Consider the following 15,189-nt stretch of genomic DNA (forward strand, 5'->3'; position numbering starts at 1 on the left):
CTGGAAAAACGTTTTTGTTTTGTTGTTAACTTTTCTTGCTTTAACGAGGAAAGTCATTCCTCGTTAACATATGTTATTCTCCAAAAAAGAATACTATTAATACACTCTTTTTTCATTAACAGTGCATTAGATTAACTTACCTTTGTTGTAACCACTAGGTAGACTGGTTTTGAAAATTTTTCATTTAGTTGATTCTCCCTTTCTCTCTCGACCAACTATTATTAACATATTTGTAGAGGCGAAGATATGCCCCTGAATTAAAAATCAAGCCGCTGAACAAACATGGCGACAGTTCATTAGAAAGTCGGAATACGCGAGTGAAAATATATTTACGAGGTTGTAACGTAGAAAATGTATTTATAATGAGTAAGAACAAAATATTCATTTAACAAGAAATTTTCTCTATAATAAAATAGCTGCGTGGCTGTTGAGTACCATAAATTACGGCGGGTGTTAAATAGGAACCGCTCTTAACTTGTACACTCTTTGGACAAAGTCAGCCAACATGGCGACCGTTTGAAAGAAAGGGGTTGAATGTTTGTAGTGCCAACAAAAATGAGGTGAGTTCTCCTTTCTAGAAAGAAAAATAGAATATGTTAAAATGTAACAGGCTAGATATGTTACGAGACAGCCGACTAAACCGTTGTGTTCAAAACAAACGCTGGGCTAAAATCACGTTAAAGTTAGCTAAAATCAGTGCAACTACAACTACTTGCACAAGCTAAGTTGTCATTTCGGATACCCAAGATGGCTTAATTGATTTGCATGTTTAGTTATGGATGCCATATAATCCTAACATTTATCACAGGCCATAGATTAACTAATTTCTGCTTAGAATACAACAAATCAGTCATAGAAACTGCATATATTGATTTTTTTTCTCTTTTAAACTGGAGCTGAGATGGAAATATTAATAAATACTGCAAATCTGTGTGCAGGCTGCCCCGTTGTTGCTTTGGGCTCCGACGAACCTATTTGTTTTGGGCAATTCTGCTGATCCTCCTGGTTGGTGTAGTCTTGACAGCTCTGCTGCCACCTGCTGAGGACCAAAGAGGTGTTGCTGTCTTGGAGGTGCTACGAAGGGCAACCCCGCAAAAGCAGAATCCCGCACAGGTTCACCACGCTGACAGCTCGGAGGAGAAGAAGTTTACCATCATCATCCAGACTTACAACCGCACAGACGTTTTGCTCAAACTCCTAAACCATTACCAGGGAGTACCTCATCTTCAGAGAATTATCATAGTATGGAACAACATTGGAGAGCAGACACCTGCAAAGCTGTGGAGCTCCTTGGGGCCTCATCCGGTCCAGGTAGTCTTCAAGGAGCAGACCAGCAACCGAATGCGCAACAGGCTACAACCATTCCCTGAAATTGATACTGATGGTCAGTACATCTGTCAGCTTGCACCGTATGTATTATTTGTTATATTTAAATACATTTTAGTCAGTGAACAGTAGTATTTTTGTTCTGCTCCTGTAGCTGTTCTGATGCTGGATGATGACACTCTCATCAGTGTACCTGACATCAGTTTTGCTTTTTCTGTCTGGAAGGTAATGAGTATCATAAACTTGAAAAATTTAACTGCAGATTTTAGCCGGCAAACCCTGAGTTGTTTTACTGTTGGGTTCCACAGCAATTTCCAGACCAGATTGTTGGATTTGTACCGAGGAAACATGTCTCAACGGCAGCAGGAGTGTACAGCTATGGCAGCTTTGAGCTGCAGGATCCAGAAACAGCAGGAGGTGACGTGTAGGTTGTTTGTTTTTGGTTTTTTTGTCCACATACCCTGCATGTTATTTGGGCCTGTACTACGAAGCATGCTCGACATACCCAGAATGTTTGTTGCTTATGTGGCTTCACTTATTTTTACATCAGTGTACATCAGTATACTTCTGTGTTTAATTTTAAACATATCAGTGAGAGAATAACAATCATATCTTAGTATAAAGAATAATGATCATAGCATTTCTATAAGGATTCACAGATGTCAGAAAATTCGTGCAGGGAGATTGCCAAAGCTTTTGGAATGGATGTGAGGTAATGTGCAAAGACGGGACATATGTTTGCCTCTGGAACAAAAACCAGCCACAACAAATAGTGGGGAACCATGTGGGAAAGAAAAGTCCCAGAATTTTATTTGTATTGTTGTTGGCACAGCATATAAAACACTGGGACATGACCACAAGGTAATTAACGAATGATGCGCCAAGGACAAGCATGACTGCTGGCAGTAACGTCAACCACTCATATGGGTTACATCAAAAATCCACAGCAGAAGTCTAAATCAGCGTTAAGCTGTCACAAGAAAGTGGTTATAAACTTAATAGGTCCACTCTAGGTTTACCAGTCTGTCATGTGTTCATGTGAGCATGAACACATGAAAGAGGCAACTTCTGACCAATCACAGACGTGGGCAGATCTAACAGATCTGAGCGGCCTGATTTTAGAAAGGAAGTTAAAACTGTGTCAGACCAGGCAATGTTAAGCTGTGTACAGTACAGGCTCAGAGCAACACGTGTTGCCAAAACAGTAGCGTGAGATTACAAGTGTACGATTTAAATAGGCTTTATGAATGGAAAAGCACTATTATATTTATAAAGCCTAAGCTGAAGCCAGGAGGAAAATCTGGCAAAAATGCCATCTGTGCGAGTTAACAGACTTCTCAGTATCCTTAAGACTCAGGATAATCTGTTATATCAATGTTTAAATGTGCAGAAAACAATTTTAACTTTATCTTTTCAGCTGAAACTGTGCTGGTGGTGTTTAATGGCTTGAGTGCAAGTTAAGAAAATATATACAAATAGAAATTAAAGACAGGCATAGCATGCTTGCAAATTTGATATCCAGTGTATATCCACATTATAAAGGCGTGGAAGACAATACAATCATTTTAGAAATAGAAATAAAGTTGCTCCTTTAGACGCTAGCTGTCCGTGGACATGTCCGACATGTGTTCCAGGAATGGTGGCACCATTTCCCAGAGAAACGATTGGTCAGTAGATGGTGAGTTTGTACTTGTTGACTTTAAATTGAACATGAGAAAATTCAAGGCTTATTCAGGTAACTTTGGCATAAACCCTGGTTTATGAAGAGGGTTCATTTCTTAGGGGGTAGTTTACCTTGAGAATTTGTGCTGCAGACCTAACCAGTTGTGGAACAGGTTATATTTGAGATCAAGAGATAAAACGTCACTTCCTACTGCCCAATTCACTAGCGGGGACTACATTCTCATTTTAGGTTTGACAGCATTCCTAGTAAATAATGGCAGATGGCTTGAGGATGAATTGAGGCTGCAGTTTGGGGAAGGCCTCAGGGGGGATTGGCGATGGCTCCCAGGCTGGGAAGATCCTCATGTACTAATGAGAAGTGAATGAATTGTAAAAAAGGGAAGGGAGGGTGGGGCACAAAGATGAGAATGAACAGCTTGTAGTGCTCGGGAGGGTCATATATTGATGGATTACTGGAAGGGATGTGTATGGAGGTGTGGTACCACTCCTGAAATTTAGATAAATTCTCTCCACTTAGCTTTCTGGAAAATGGTGTTAACATTGCTGTAAAATCCCCCGAGCCACTCTGAGCAGATAGTAAGAGGGTCTAATGTTTTTCATGAGTCTCTAAAGTCTTCTTTCCATGATGAGTAATAAATATAGATTCTTAGACACAACTAAACAGCAGCTGTTTTTCTTTCAACCTGCATTATAAATTTCAACAGCAGCGAATCACCATCGTATTGCTGAAAATGCAGAGTTAACCCTGAATTTGCATTGCTGCGCCACTAATCCTGCTTCATAGTACAGGCCTCTGGCTAGGTGTACTTTGTTTTTTAAGCTTCCATCTCCCTGCATTCCCTGCAGATACTCCATGGTGTTAATTGGTGCTGCCTTCTTCCACCGCCGCTATTTGCAGCTCTTTCAGGACCAGCCTCAAGCAGTGCATGCTTTAGTGGATGAAACGCAGAACTGTGACGATATTGCCATGAACTTTGCCGTAGCTCTGTATTTAAGAAAACAATCAAAGTTGGGTAAAATGAACAGAGCCTCTGGGGTCTTTATCAAACCCGTGGACCTCCGCAACCTAGAAAAGGAGGCCAGCAGTGGATACCAGGGGATGTGGCATCGTCCCGAACACCTTCTCCAGAGGTCCTACTGCCTGAACAGGTTGACACAGATCTATGGCTTTATGCCTCTTTCCTTCTCCAACCTGATGGTCTCCCAGTTTGGCTTCCCCAGTTATGCAAACCACAAAAGCAGGGGCTGAGGAAGTGCTGTATTACTGATTGCTCTGGATAAAAAGTAGACGATATAGTGTTCTGGTAAGTCTGTTTGATTAACATCATGTGACAGGGTGGAGGATAAGTTTGAATTATCAGTGAGTGAGTGAGAGAGAGAGAGAGAGAGAACGAACGAACTGTGCCTGGAAACTAAAAAATGAAAACTTTAATCTCATTGTACCTCTTTGATTTTTAGCCTACTCTTTTGAGTTTTAGGATTCTGAGCAGTTTTCTCATTCACAGCCCGACAGTGATGGACGCCTGATTTTTGGACAGCGAGGATTGTTAGAAGAATTTGCTGCACATGCCCTTGTCTGATGAGACATCCATATTTGATAAGCTAATCTGTATTGTTTACCAGGAACTGCCTTAAAGTTACCTTGAAGCCAAAAAAGTGTCAGTCTTTGATCTATTTTGACAACTTAACCTGCTTTATTAGTAACAGATTTAGACTGTCTTAAGATGTAGGTATGCTGTAGTTGTATTTAACCAAAAAAACTTTCCACCAACGTATCTGAATAAAAAGGAATTGTGAAAAGCATTTAACAGTGACTCTTTATGTCCAGGACAGGAATGTGATTTGATAAATAAAATGTTTTCTCAGGGCATGAAATCATTATTATAATGGTGAAAATAATTTATTCCCTGTTGAATTTGTAAATTTGCTCACTCACAAAGAAATGAACCGTTTCTAATTTTCTATGGCAGTGGTATTTTAATGGAGAAAGACAGAATATCAACCAGAAAACCAGAAAAAAACCCCCATCAAATTCAGCAGGGGGTGAAATACTTCCCCCACTGTATGAGTTCAGGTAGTAATCTGGAGATGTCGGCATCTGAAGAATTAACTGAGTGTGTTTTGGCACCATGAGTCGTGGTATCTTTGTTCCAAATTCTCATATGTGCCAACTATAGATTAAACGCTTCCAATAAAACTTATATTGTCATGAATAGTTTTGTCACAGCTTTAATTTTAAACATATTGCCCTGCTGTGAGGAAAGTATTTCTAACCAAAATAGTTAAACTGCAGGTTTTTGGTTTTTTTTAAAAAAGTGCCTTGGCCACTTTTTACTGTAATAGAGGGCACTGATAAAGAGATTTGTTACCAAATGAATTATTTACATTAGTAGGTATACGTGGGAGTGCCCATTTATCTAAAATCATTGGATATGCTTATTTGTTCTATTTTTCTCTCAATGTAAAGCTAGTAGTTTGAATGAGAGTGTTAACAGAGGAAAAGGATCAGACAATAAAATTCTTTGTTTTCTAATGTGGAAATTTTGGTCTGATGGCTAATGCAGTTTTCCAGAACAACATGGACACAAAAACATGGATAAAAAGGTTTTTAGCTTTGGATTACTAACACCTGTTTTCCACCAGTAATGTGCCTAGTCTGGTGCTGGTCGATGGCCATATTTTGGCAAGTGTCAGAACTTAATTTTTGCATACTATATCAGACGTTAGTGTCACACAGGGCCGAATCTGAATGCTACATTTGGAAATTAGTGGTAAATTACTTGCAGTAATATTCCCATTGCTTCTGAAATCACTGAATCCAAGTGTTGGGAGACTCATTTTTGTGGTGCCACCATTCTTTGTTGGTGTAAATGTGTAGAACCAGTTTGAGATTTGGCAAAGCATTGGTGGAAAATGGCTAAATGAGGTAGCAGAGTTACAGATTACCGGTAGCATAACAGGTGCTTAAAGTCTACAAAGTAAACATCTCGACTGCAACGCTAGACATGAAGTTTCACCTGCTTTTAAATTTCAAGTTTGCAAGGCATTAAATCAGCAAATGCTCTTTACTAACTTTGGATGTGAAAACTAGATTTATTTATTAATAACAGTCCACTCCATGTCATTGGATAAAAGTGTCCTTGCATATTCGTTTGGATGGGTTCCAGTTCTTTCACAAAGAATTTCAGGGACTTATGATGTTGGTCCACCACCACCACCCCCGGGTCCACGTCCAGGCCTGGAACCTCGGCTGCCTGGTGAACGAATGTCATGCCACAACTTCACAAGGGGCTCCCTCTTCCTCCACATGAGTTTATGACCATATGCCACATACCACCTGTATGAAGAGATGCATGGCACGGTAAAATGTGGAGAAAGCAGAACAAGATGCTCCCATTAGGCCACATTAAGACATTAAAGGATTTAGACTGATCAAAGCAGTGCAGAATCATTGGATTCTTTTTTTCATGACTGAGTTCAAAAGCACAAAGCCTTCAAAACAACATTTTAATAATATTAGATATGTTCCACAGGCTTTAAGCTGTATTTGTGACTACACCTGCAACTGTCACATAACCACAATTTTCACACTTGGGCCATGTTATGAGAGCAGGATATTAAAACTGGGAAAAAAATCTGTCTGCTTATGTAAGTCTAAGAAAACAGTTAAACCCTCCAGAAAAAGTAAGTAATCAGATTTGGGATTAAGACAGTTTCATATGCCTTGAAACTGTATTTCATATTGTTAACATGGACAGACTTTGAGGAAAGGGTAAAAATAAGACCTGACTCACACTCCAAAGAGGGCTCCGCCAAGGTGAGCTGCATGGTCAAACAGCCGCCATCCCAACAGAAGTCCTGCTGTGTCAATGGCAACTAGCGCTTTCAGAGCCTAAATATAAACAAAGGCAAAGCTGCATTCAGTGCGCTGGCATGCATACTTCCACAGTCACTCGTACATGTACCTTTTTATTTGGTCCATGCACACTCACATCTCTTCCTGCAGCAAAAGCGGGAAGGAAGACAAAAGCAACTCAAGCAACCACTCGTTATATCCGAGGTAGACAGAAGAACATCTCTGAATGCACATGTCCAACCTTAAAGAAGATGGGCCACAGCAACAGAACCCCACAGTGGGTGCCACTCCTGTCAACTAAGAACTGAGGCTACAATTCCCATGGGACAACCAAAGATTGGAAAAACAACATCATTTAGACACAACAGCCTGCCTGTGTATTGCTGCTGATCATGTTCATATGTTTATGACTACAGTGTGCAGGTCTTCTGATGGCTGCTTCCAGCGGGATAACACACCATGTCACAAAGGTCAGATCATCTCGAACTAGTTTCTTGAACATGACAATGAGCTGACTGTAGTCACCGTGTTGAATCAGTGCCATGAAAAACTGGGGCATTTCTGAAGGCAATATGGATTCCAATCGAGCACTTGTAAGGTGTACTTCATAAAGTGTATGTAGGAAATATGAAGTGTGCAGCACTTACTGTTCCTGCTGTGAAAGTGACCATGGGAAGGAAGATTATGCCAAGCTTGGCCTCTGGCATCTTAGAGCAGATAGCAGCGAGCACTGCCATGACGGCGCCGGACTGTAGATCAAAACAGTTACTATCACAGCTGTCCATCATTTGAGTTGAGCTTTAAAATGGATTTTAGCAAATATCTTACCGCCCCTAATGATGGATAGAGACGCCCGGTGGCTGCCTTACATGTGTAACTGACCATAGTGGAAACCACACCTGAAAATCAAACATTTGGTAGCCTTTCTTACTTCCTGTTACCTATATTCTCAATAATCAGCCATGCATAGTACTGAAAGGCCCTAAACGTTTGAGTGTCCCAAAATTAAAATAAGGTTTTTGTGCTGTAGTAAATGATGGATGGAATAACAGCGAGTTTCAGTCAAACATGAAGCAAAGAGATCATTAAACTATCCACCCTGGATTAAACACTAATGTTAAAAATATTCAAGTATTGTGTTTAGATTTAATAAATGTTATCAGACTCCAGTTGTGTGCTTTATTTGACTCACCAGCAGACAGGTAAACTGCAAGAAATTGCTCTTTCCCCAAAAGAGAGACGATCCCTGAGGAGAATATCCATAGGACATACATGTTGGCCACCATGTGGATGATGGAGTAGTGACTGAAGGAGGACAGAGCCATGGGAAGGCAGCGTGTTTCTGGAAGAGGAAGAGGAGAGGGGAAAAAAATGCACACACTGCAAACACAAAAGAGGTCATGACCATGTAGCACAGGTGAACTCACTGGAAGCTGGGTTGGACGTGAAGTACTTAAGCATACTTCTTTGCATTGAAGGGATTCGCCAACAGCAGAGGACGGCGGCATTTAGTGCGATAATACCTAGAAAAAAATTAATAAATAAAGGTGCCAACTATGAAGAAATGCAAAGAGATAAATAAAAAAACAAAAAAACCCAGACACATAGGGTTGGGTATCGTCACTGATTTCTAGAATCAATTCGATTCCCATTCACAAGCGCAAGGTCCCGAATCGATTCGATCCATGATTCGATTCCATTTGATTCGGGGAAATTTTGCCTCAGACAGTCAGAAATATTATAATTCTGATCACTAATCAGTACATATCCATATTTTATATCTGTAAAAAGAAACCTTACACTTGTGAGACTTTATCAAAGGTGTGAGCATCACAGCAGATGCCTTTGTGTCAAAGTAACAGAGGATAAAACACAGACAAACATGAAGGCGATTTTCCTGGCCTGACTTTTTATAGCAGATAACCTTAAAAATATTCTGCGGTAGAACAAAAACTGAAGAAAACCATGAATCAACATGAACATTACCTGATGCTGCTGAAGCGAAGCAGAGCAAAGTTACAGAGGTTTCTATTAGAGATACAGTTAAGCATTTTGCAATTTTGCATAATTTAAAAAGTTTAAATTTCTTCAGTATTGAACAGCAAAAATGCGGCTTTCTTGTCGGAAGTCATTTAAGTAGAAAAGAAAAAAACAACACAGCGGCTGACAGCACTGTTTACAATGGTAGACTGGTAGGTAATAAGCAAGTGAATGGGAAACTGTTCTTGAAGTACACGGAGAGAGAGAGCTGTGCAAGTGTGATTTTATTGTGGTGGAGGCAAAACCGCAAATAAGGGGGACTTCATGATGATGTTTATGTGAAGCGTAGTTTGGATCTTCTTTTCGCGACTGGTTCAATCAACTTTGGTTGGAGAGACACAAAACCTGCAGCTTCAGAATCTAGCGCAATAAAAGATTTAAACACAGAGCGCGGACCAGACACATGTCCGTGTACGTCCCGTTGGGCGAGAAAGCGTCGGGTCCGCGCTCTGTTTACGTCTTTGTGCAGAATCCGTGTGCCTGCTCTCATTTACTGTTTTAGCTGTTTGGTGGTTGTCAAAATTTTGTGAGATTTATCCTGAGATTCTGGCATTTTGGGCAAAATGCATTTATATTTAAAAATCGATTCAGGATTTTAATGAATCGATATCACGCTATTCAAGCTAGAATCGATTTTAAAATCGGAAAATCGATAATCAAAACCGCACACACACTGCAAAGATGTTGACTGTGTAAAATAATACCTGTCACAGTCTTCTGTCCCTCTGTGAGGCTGTTCCAGAAGTCATCCACCATGGACACCAGGAGAATGAGCTGTCGCTGGAAGCTGGACAGCTGGTTCCACCAGTTGTGCCAGTATGCCATGTCCTGGGTGCCCTGGGAACATGTGAAAGGTTCACAGAGTCTCTGTGAGCAGCTTGTAAATCAAACCAGTAATGCGATCTGCAAGCAAAGGAGATGTGCAATAATGTGGATCATCAAAGTGCTCACCTGCATGCCTTTTTCTGAATTCTCTTCATCTTTTGCAGTCTGAAGTCTTGACTTTAGACTCTCATACTGGAGAATGGCCGCCGCACCAAAGGAGCAGCCTGTAAACTGAAATGGAGTCAGAAAACAGCCAGAAGCACTTTACTGTCCACAAACAACAGTGTACCATGCATCCATTTCATCACTACACAGCAGTAGAAAACTGGGGGGGACCTACCCCTACTGTGAACATCAGCGGTGTGAAAAGTGTAGGCCTGGGGACTCTAGGAGGAGGCTGGGGCACCGGGGTGCCAGCCTCAGTGGCTGAGGTGTTTGTTTCCTGCGTGGCATTTTTTTTCTTTATGTCTGGCCTTTTGGCCTCCCGACGAAATCCACACCTCTGCTGGTTGTAGGGGTTAAGACTGCCAGGAGAAAGAGGCAGCTTTTAAAGCAGGCAGTTGTTGAAATATACACAAAAAAGTATAAAATCAATGTTCATTTAGGGGAAGAACATAAAAGTCCTGCTTTGAAAACTAATTTTACTTTTTTGTTGTTGTTGTAAAATTACAGCTACTGCTGGTTGTAGAGTTACAAAAAAATGAATGCATCCGTAATAAAAGCTAATAATACTGAGAACAATTCAAGCACCCACAATGTATGAATCTACACGGGTAGCATGCCTCACAGTGGCTCCATAACTACTTATTGTTAGTATCAGTATCAATAATAAAAGCACGACATACTGTTTAAGGCACTCAATTCATTTACTGAAAAACAGAAAGACTACAGTAACTCGTTTACGCTTCGATATCGCAGGTTACGGATGAAACATGAAGCTGTCTTCAGCTTTGTGGATCTCCTTGCAATGACAGTCGGAACAGTTAGGTAAGCACGGGCTGCGGCTGGTGGAGAAGTAAACACACACATCCTGTCAGTGTTACGCCTGTGCAGACAGACGCTGCGACCACAGCGACCTTGTGTTTGCTCACCTGGAGCTTCGTGGAGTGGTGTTCTGGGATCTCACGAACTCTGTTTTGGCCCATTTTATCGCGTATCCTCTCCACGCCATGATTGTGTTGACCTTCCGCTTCAAGCCCGTCCCACCACCACACTGTAGCTGATGCTGCGTTCACGGACTCATGTAAAAGCCAGCATTTGTAACTTGGTTGTATAATTCTGCATCTACAGGCAGCTCTTGCGCTGTGTCTGACTATATACATTCGGTTCACAGTATCTATTTAACTTAAATTGGTTATCTTATATTTAGTTGTGGCGTTAGTATTGTCAGTTTGATTTTTATTGGGTGGACACAGAGTTGCACAACACCAAAGGGTCAAAATCCTTGCATGCTTATAAATACAATAGAAGGTTATTTTTGCCATAACCGTTCAGCTGTGCAACAGTAAATACTCCACAGGCCTCTGTTAGCGTCTCTTTTGTTTGGTATAATCAGCTCCCTCTAGTGGCGCATTGACGAACAGATTTGTCAGAACAAAAGCGCTTTCAACAGTGGTTAAATTGTTACACGTGTAGCAACTATTCAGTTTTTGTTTGTTTGTTTGTGATGGGATGTGCTACAATATCCGCAAATTTAAAAATTTAACAGTAAAACAGTTTTTTTTACTCCAGTGTGAGTATCTCAGACTTCTGGATGCCTATCCACAGCGCTGATTTTTAACCAGTAAAATATAGTGCTTCATCAAAATATAATTTATAGTTTGTGGTAGTTGTACTTTCCGTCTTTTGTGTTTATTTAACTACATTTCAGGGCAATAATATTCACTGTACTATCTTTACAGCTGACTCCAGTGTCTGACAAATACAGCAAGGATCTGTAGGTGACATGAAAATGTCACGACCTGCGGGGTCGGCAAGGCACTGATCAGCAATCTCTCTCCCCCTCCCCTGTTTTGCCGGGGCGGAACTCATGGCGGGTTCACGCCCTCGGCCCACGCCCTCCCAGATCATGCACACCTGGGCCTCATCAGACCAGCTGGTATATCAGAAGGAGGAGATCAGCTGTTCAACGCTGGATTGTTGTGAAGACTCAAATTCAAATTCAAATTTAAATTTTATTTGTCACGTACACAGTCATACACAGTACGATATGTAGTGAAATGCTTGGACAACTGCTCGTGACCTAAAGAAAACAAAAAAGGAAAGGCTATGAATAAGATAGGAAATAAATATGAAAAATTAAAAAGGGTAAATTTAACTAGGAAGGAATAAAATATAAATTAAGGTTAAAAATGAAATAACTGTACAACACAAATTAGAATGAAGGGTAAATTTAACTGGGAGAATAAGATAAAATATATAAATTAAAGTTGAAAATAAAATAACTGTACAACAAAATACACAATACACAATATAGAACTATATAAGAATGTATGAAGAAATCTAAATATAAATATAAATAAATATATACACAATAACAGCAGCTGTACAAGTATTAACTGGAAATGAAGAATATAGTGACCAGTGTTGTGCAAAAACAAAGTCCAGAAAGTCCAGTGTGTGTGTAAGAACCATATGTGTGGGTCAGTACTGTACTGACTCCTGTCAGTACTGTACTGACTCCTGTCAGTACACGTCGAGCCCTAGTTTCCCCACACTTCCGCCTCAGAAAGTAACATTTGTCTCTCTGTTCTAGATTCCCCGGACTCGTCCCCGTGTTTCCCCGTGTGGAGCGTGTAAGAGGTGGCTGGTCACTAGCGGAGAGAGGTTGGCGTGAGCGTGTGTGTGATCCCCTTGTTTTCCCTGGAGCCCTGGAACCCGTCCTCGCACATCTTGTATATAGCACTGTCCTCGCACTGCCTGTAAATACACTTGGTGAAGATTTTTGTGAATAAACTGTCTCTGTTACAACACACTCCGGAGTTCAGTTATTACCAGCAAAATAGTTGCATGTTTAATCATCTGGGAATTTACCCAGATTTATTTATTTATTTAGACAGAGATCTTGACTCCCTCAATGTTCAGCACAAAGTTACACCGATGTATGCACTCACTCAGCAGTATTCAATTCGATTTTATTTATAAAGTATCAAATCACAACAACCGTTACCTCAAGGCACTTTATATTGTGAGGTAAAAACCCTACAATAATACAGGGAAACACTAACAATCAGACAACGCCCTGTGAGCAAACGCTTTGGCAAAGGTGGGAAGGAAAAACTCTCTTTTAACAGGAAGAAACCTCTGGCAGAACCAGGCTCAGGAAGGGGCAGCCTCGTGATGCAACCGCTTGGGGGTGAAGAGAGGAAGACATGCTGTGGAAGACAGCCAGAGATTAATAATAACTCATAATTAAATGCGGAGAGGTGTATAAACACATGGAGAGTGAAAAGAGTTGAGAGCGAGGGGCCTGGAAGCTGAAGGTTCTGCCTCCCATTCTACTGTTAATACTCTAGGAACCACAAGTAAGCCTGCAGTCTGAGAGCAAAGTGCTCTGCTGTGGTGATACAGCACTATAAGGTCATTAAAATAAGATGGGGCCTGATTATACGAAGCCTTTTATGTGATGGGAAGGGTTTTAATTTAGATTATGGATTTAACAGGGAGCCAATGAAGAGAAGCCGGTATAGGAGAAATATGCTCTCTCTTTCTTCTCCCTGTCAGTACTCTCGTGGCAGCATTTTGGATCAACTAAATGCTTTCAACAGTATTGATGAACAAGATGAAGAGAACTGTATTGGAGCAGTTACTACACATTGACCTCACAACTTTAGGTTGCCACCAATGACATGCTGAAGAGCCATTGTGCATTTCATCTTCAACAAAAGAAGCCAAGATGAAGTTGGATCAGAATTAATGGGAAGAGAAAAGTATAGCGAAGGAGAGAGACATTATTTCTCAAACGCCGTGGAGGCAATGTACGGTAATTGCTGCTGGTGTTCAGTGTTCGTGTGACTGCTGATAGAAGCAGGAGGATGAATTCTGTGGATGTGTACAGGTTTCTGCTCAGATTCAGACAAATGTTGCATTGGATGATGCTTCACATTGCAAATAGATAATGACCCAAAGCATACTGCAAAAGCAACCTAAGAGTTTCTCGAGGCAAAGATATGGGATGGATATTGTTCAATGGCCAAGTTAGTGCCCAACAGAGTGTGCTTTTGAGTTACTGCAGACAAAACTAATGTTGTAAAGGCTCACCTTTCAGCACATTCACTTCACCAGATGCACCTTGTTTCTTTTCCTCACCTTTGATTGGGTGTGGTGCTTGGCCTTAATTGCACTCACCTGTCACTCGTTATATAAGGACTGCACTCACCTATCCCTCACTCTTTCTTCACTCCCACATGGGGCGGCAGCTGAGAGATAGCAGTCCATGTGTGTCTTTCTTTCCTTTACCTGTTATTCAATAAAATGACAAAACCTGCAAATGATTGATGACTGCTTATTCTCATTCTAATCGGATGAGCTCATGATGATGACTACTTAAACCCTGAACCTTCCTTCCTCCAAAACAACTAAAGACAAAAAGACTCACAAACAAGCAGCAACTGAACATCTCGAGGGAGGAAGCAGTCTTTGCTGATGTCCATGGGTTCTAGACTTCAGGCAGTCACTGACAGCAAAGGATTTTTATCCAAGTACTAAAATGTATCCTTATATTTAAAATGACCTTACTTTATCCAGTTGCTTTTGAGCCCCTGAAAACACTGGACTGTGTATAAAAGTGGATGTATTTTCCCAATAATTAATACATTACTTCTGTTAAACCCCTTAAATTAAAGCTGAAAGTCTGCACCTTAACCACAACTTGATTGTCTGAATTAAAATGCACTGTGGTGACAGGTAAAATTAAAAAAGCTGTGTCACTGTCCAAAACATTATGGACCTAACAGTCTTTCAAAATCCTATCGTGTATTGAACTAATTAAGAGAATGGGGGACAATGACTCTATGAATTTGTCTTTTTATTTAACATTTTCAGAGCCTGCTTAAAGAATTTCCCTAATGATTGCTACAGCTATTAACATGTTAGGCTTTCACATGAGCAAAACATTGAATGAAAGACTTCCTTACCGCTTCCTTTCCAAAAAAATCCAATTTCTTCCAATTAAATTATAAATACACAAAAGTTTGCCTTCATGAAAACAAGAAACACTGTAAAACGTGGACAGTAACTGAGCAATATTGATGACATTAGGTAATGCTATTGGCATCTGGACAAGTTCCACAAACTTCTCCCAGGCCAGCCACTGACTCCAGAAATAGGTGAAGAAGGGAGAATTTTGCAGCGGGAAGGCTGCACTGCAGTGTCTGCAGAGGAGAGCTCTCCTCCGATGCAATATCTGCACTTGCTGGGCTGTTATAGCTCTACACAATACTGCACAGAGAAAGCCAGAG

The 15,189-nt window shown here is 40.7% G+C and overlaps 2 protein-coding genes across 3 annotated transcripts; one reads left to right on the forward strand and one right to left on the reverse strand.

Annotated features, from left to right (window-relative positions):
* Window positions 1–501: 501 nt before the first annotated feature.
* Window positions 502–4,623, forward strand: extl2 (exostosin-like glycosyltransferase 2). Of its 2 annotated transcripts, XR_014907041.1 has the most exons (6): window positions 502–560; window positions 939–1,384; window positions 1,481–1,551; window positions 1,635–1,750; window positions 3,856–4,313; window positions 4,515–4,623. XR_014907041.1 is itself a non-coding variant. In XM_085376924.1 (5 exons), the coding sequence occupies exons 1-5, from the start codon at window positions 535–537 to the stop codon at window positions 4,256–4,258; spliced, it is 1,062 nt and encodes a 353-aa protein (XP_085233050.1). In that variant the 5' UTR covers window positions 502–534; the 3' UTR covers window positions 4,259–4,399. The 2 variants fall into 2 exon arrangements, 1 of the variants encoding a protein (XP_085233050.1); XM_085376924.1 differs by lacking the exon at window positions 4,515–4,623 and having other exon boundaries at window positions 3,856–4,399.
* A 1,578-nt stretch (window positions 4,624–6,201) lies between these two features.
* parla (presenilin associated, rhomboid-like a) lies at window positions 6,202–10,902 on the reverse strand. Its single transcript, XM_085377827.1, has 10 exons — window positions 10,822–10,902; window positions 10,071–10,254; window positions 9,857–9,961; window positions 9,610–9,742; window positions 8,293–8,388; window positions 8,058–8,207; window positions 7,694–7,764; window positions 7,513–7,614; window positions 6,804–6,901; window positions 6,202–6,346 (listed from the first exon to the last, which is right to left on the reverse strand). Exons 1-10 carry the CDS (start codon window positions 10,899–10,901, stop codon window positions 6,202–6,204), a joined length of 1,164 nt encoding a protein of 387 aa, XP_085233953.1. The 5' UTR covers window position 10,902.
* Between the last annotated feature and the right edge of the window lie 4,287 nt (window positions 10,903–15,189).

Source organism: Diplotaxodon limnothrissa, linkage group LG18 (genome assembly GCF_057381915.1).
Source record: "Diplotaxodon limnothrissa isolate DT_005_m linkage group LG18, D_limnothrissa_male_GT1.1, whole genome shotgun sequence".
Taxonomy (NCBI): Eukaryota; Metazoa; Chordata; class Actinopteri; order Cichliformes; family Cichlidae; genus Diplotaxodon; species Diplotaxodon limnothrissa.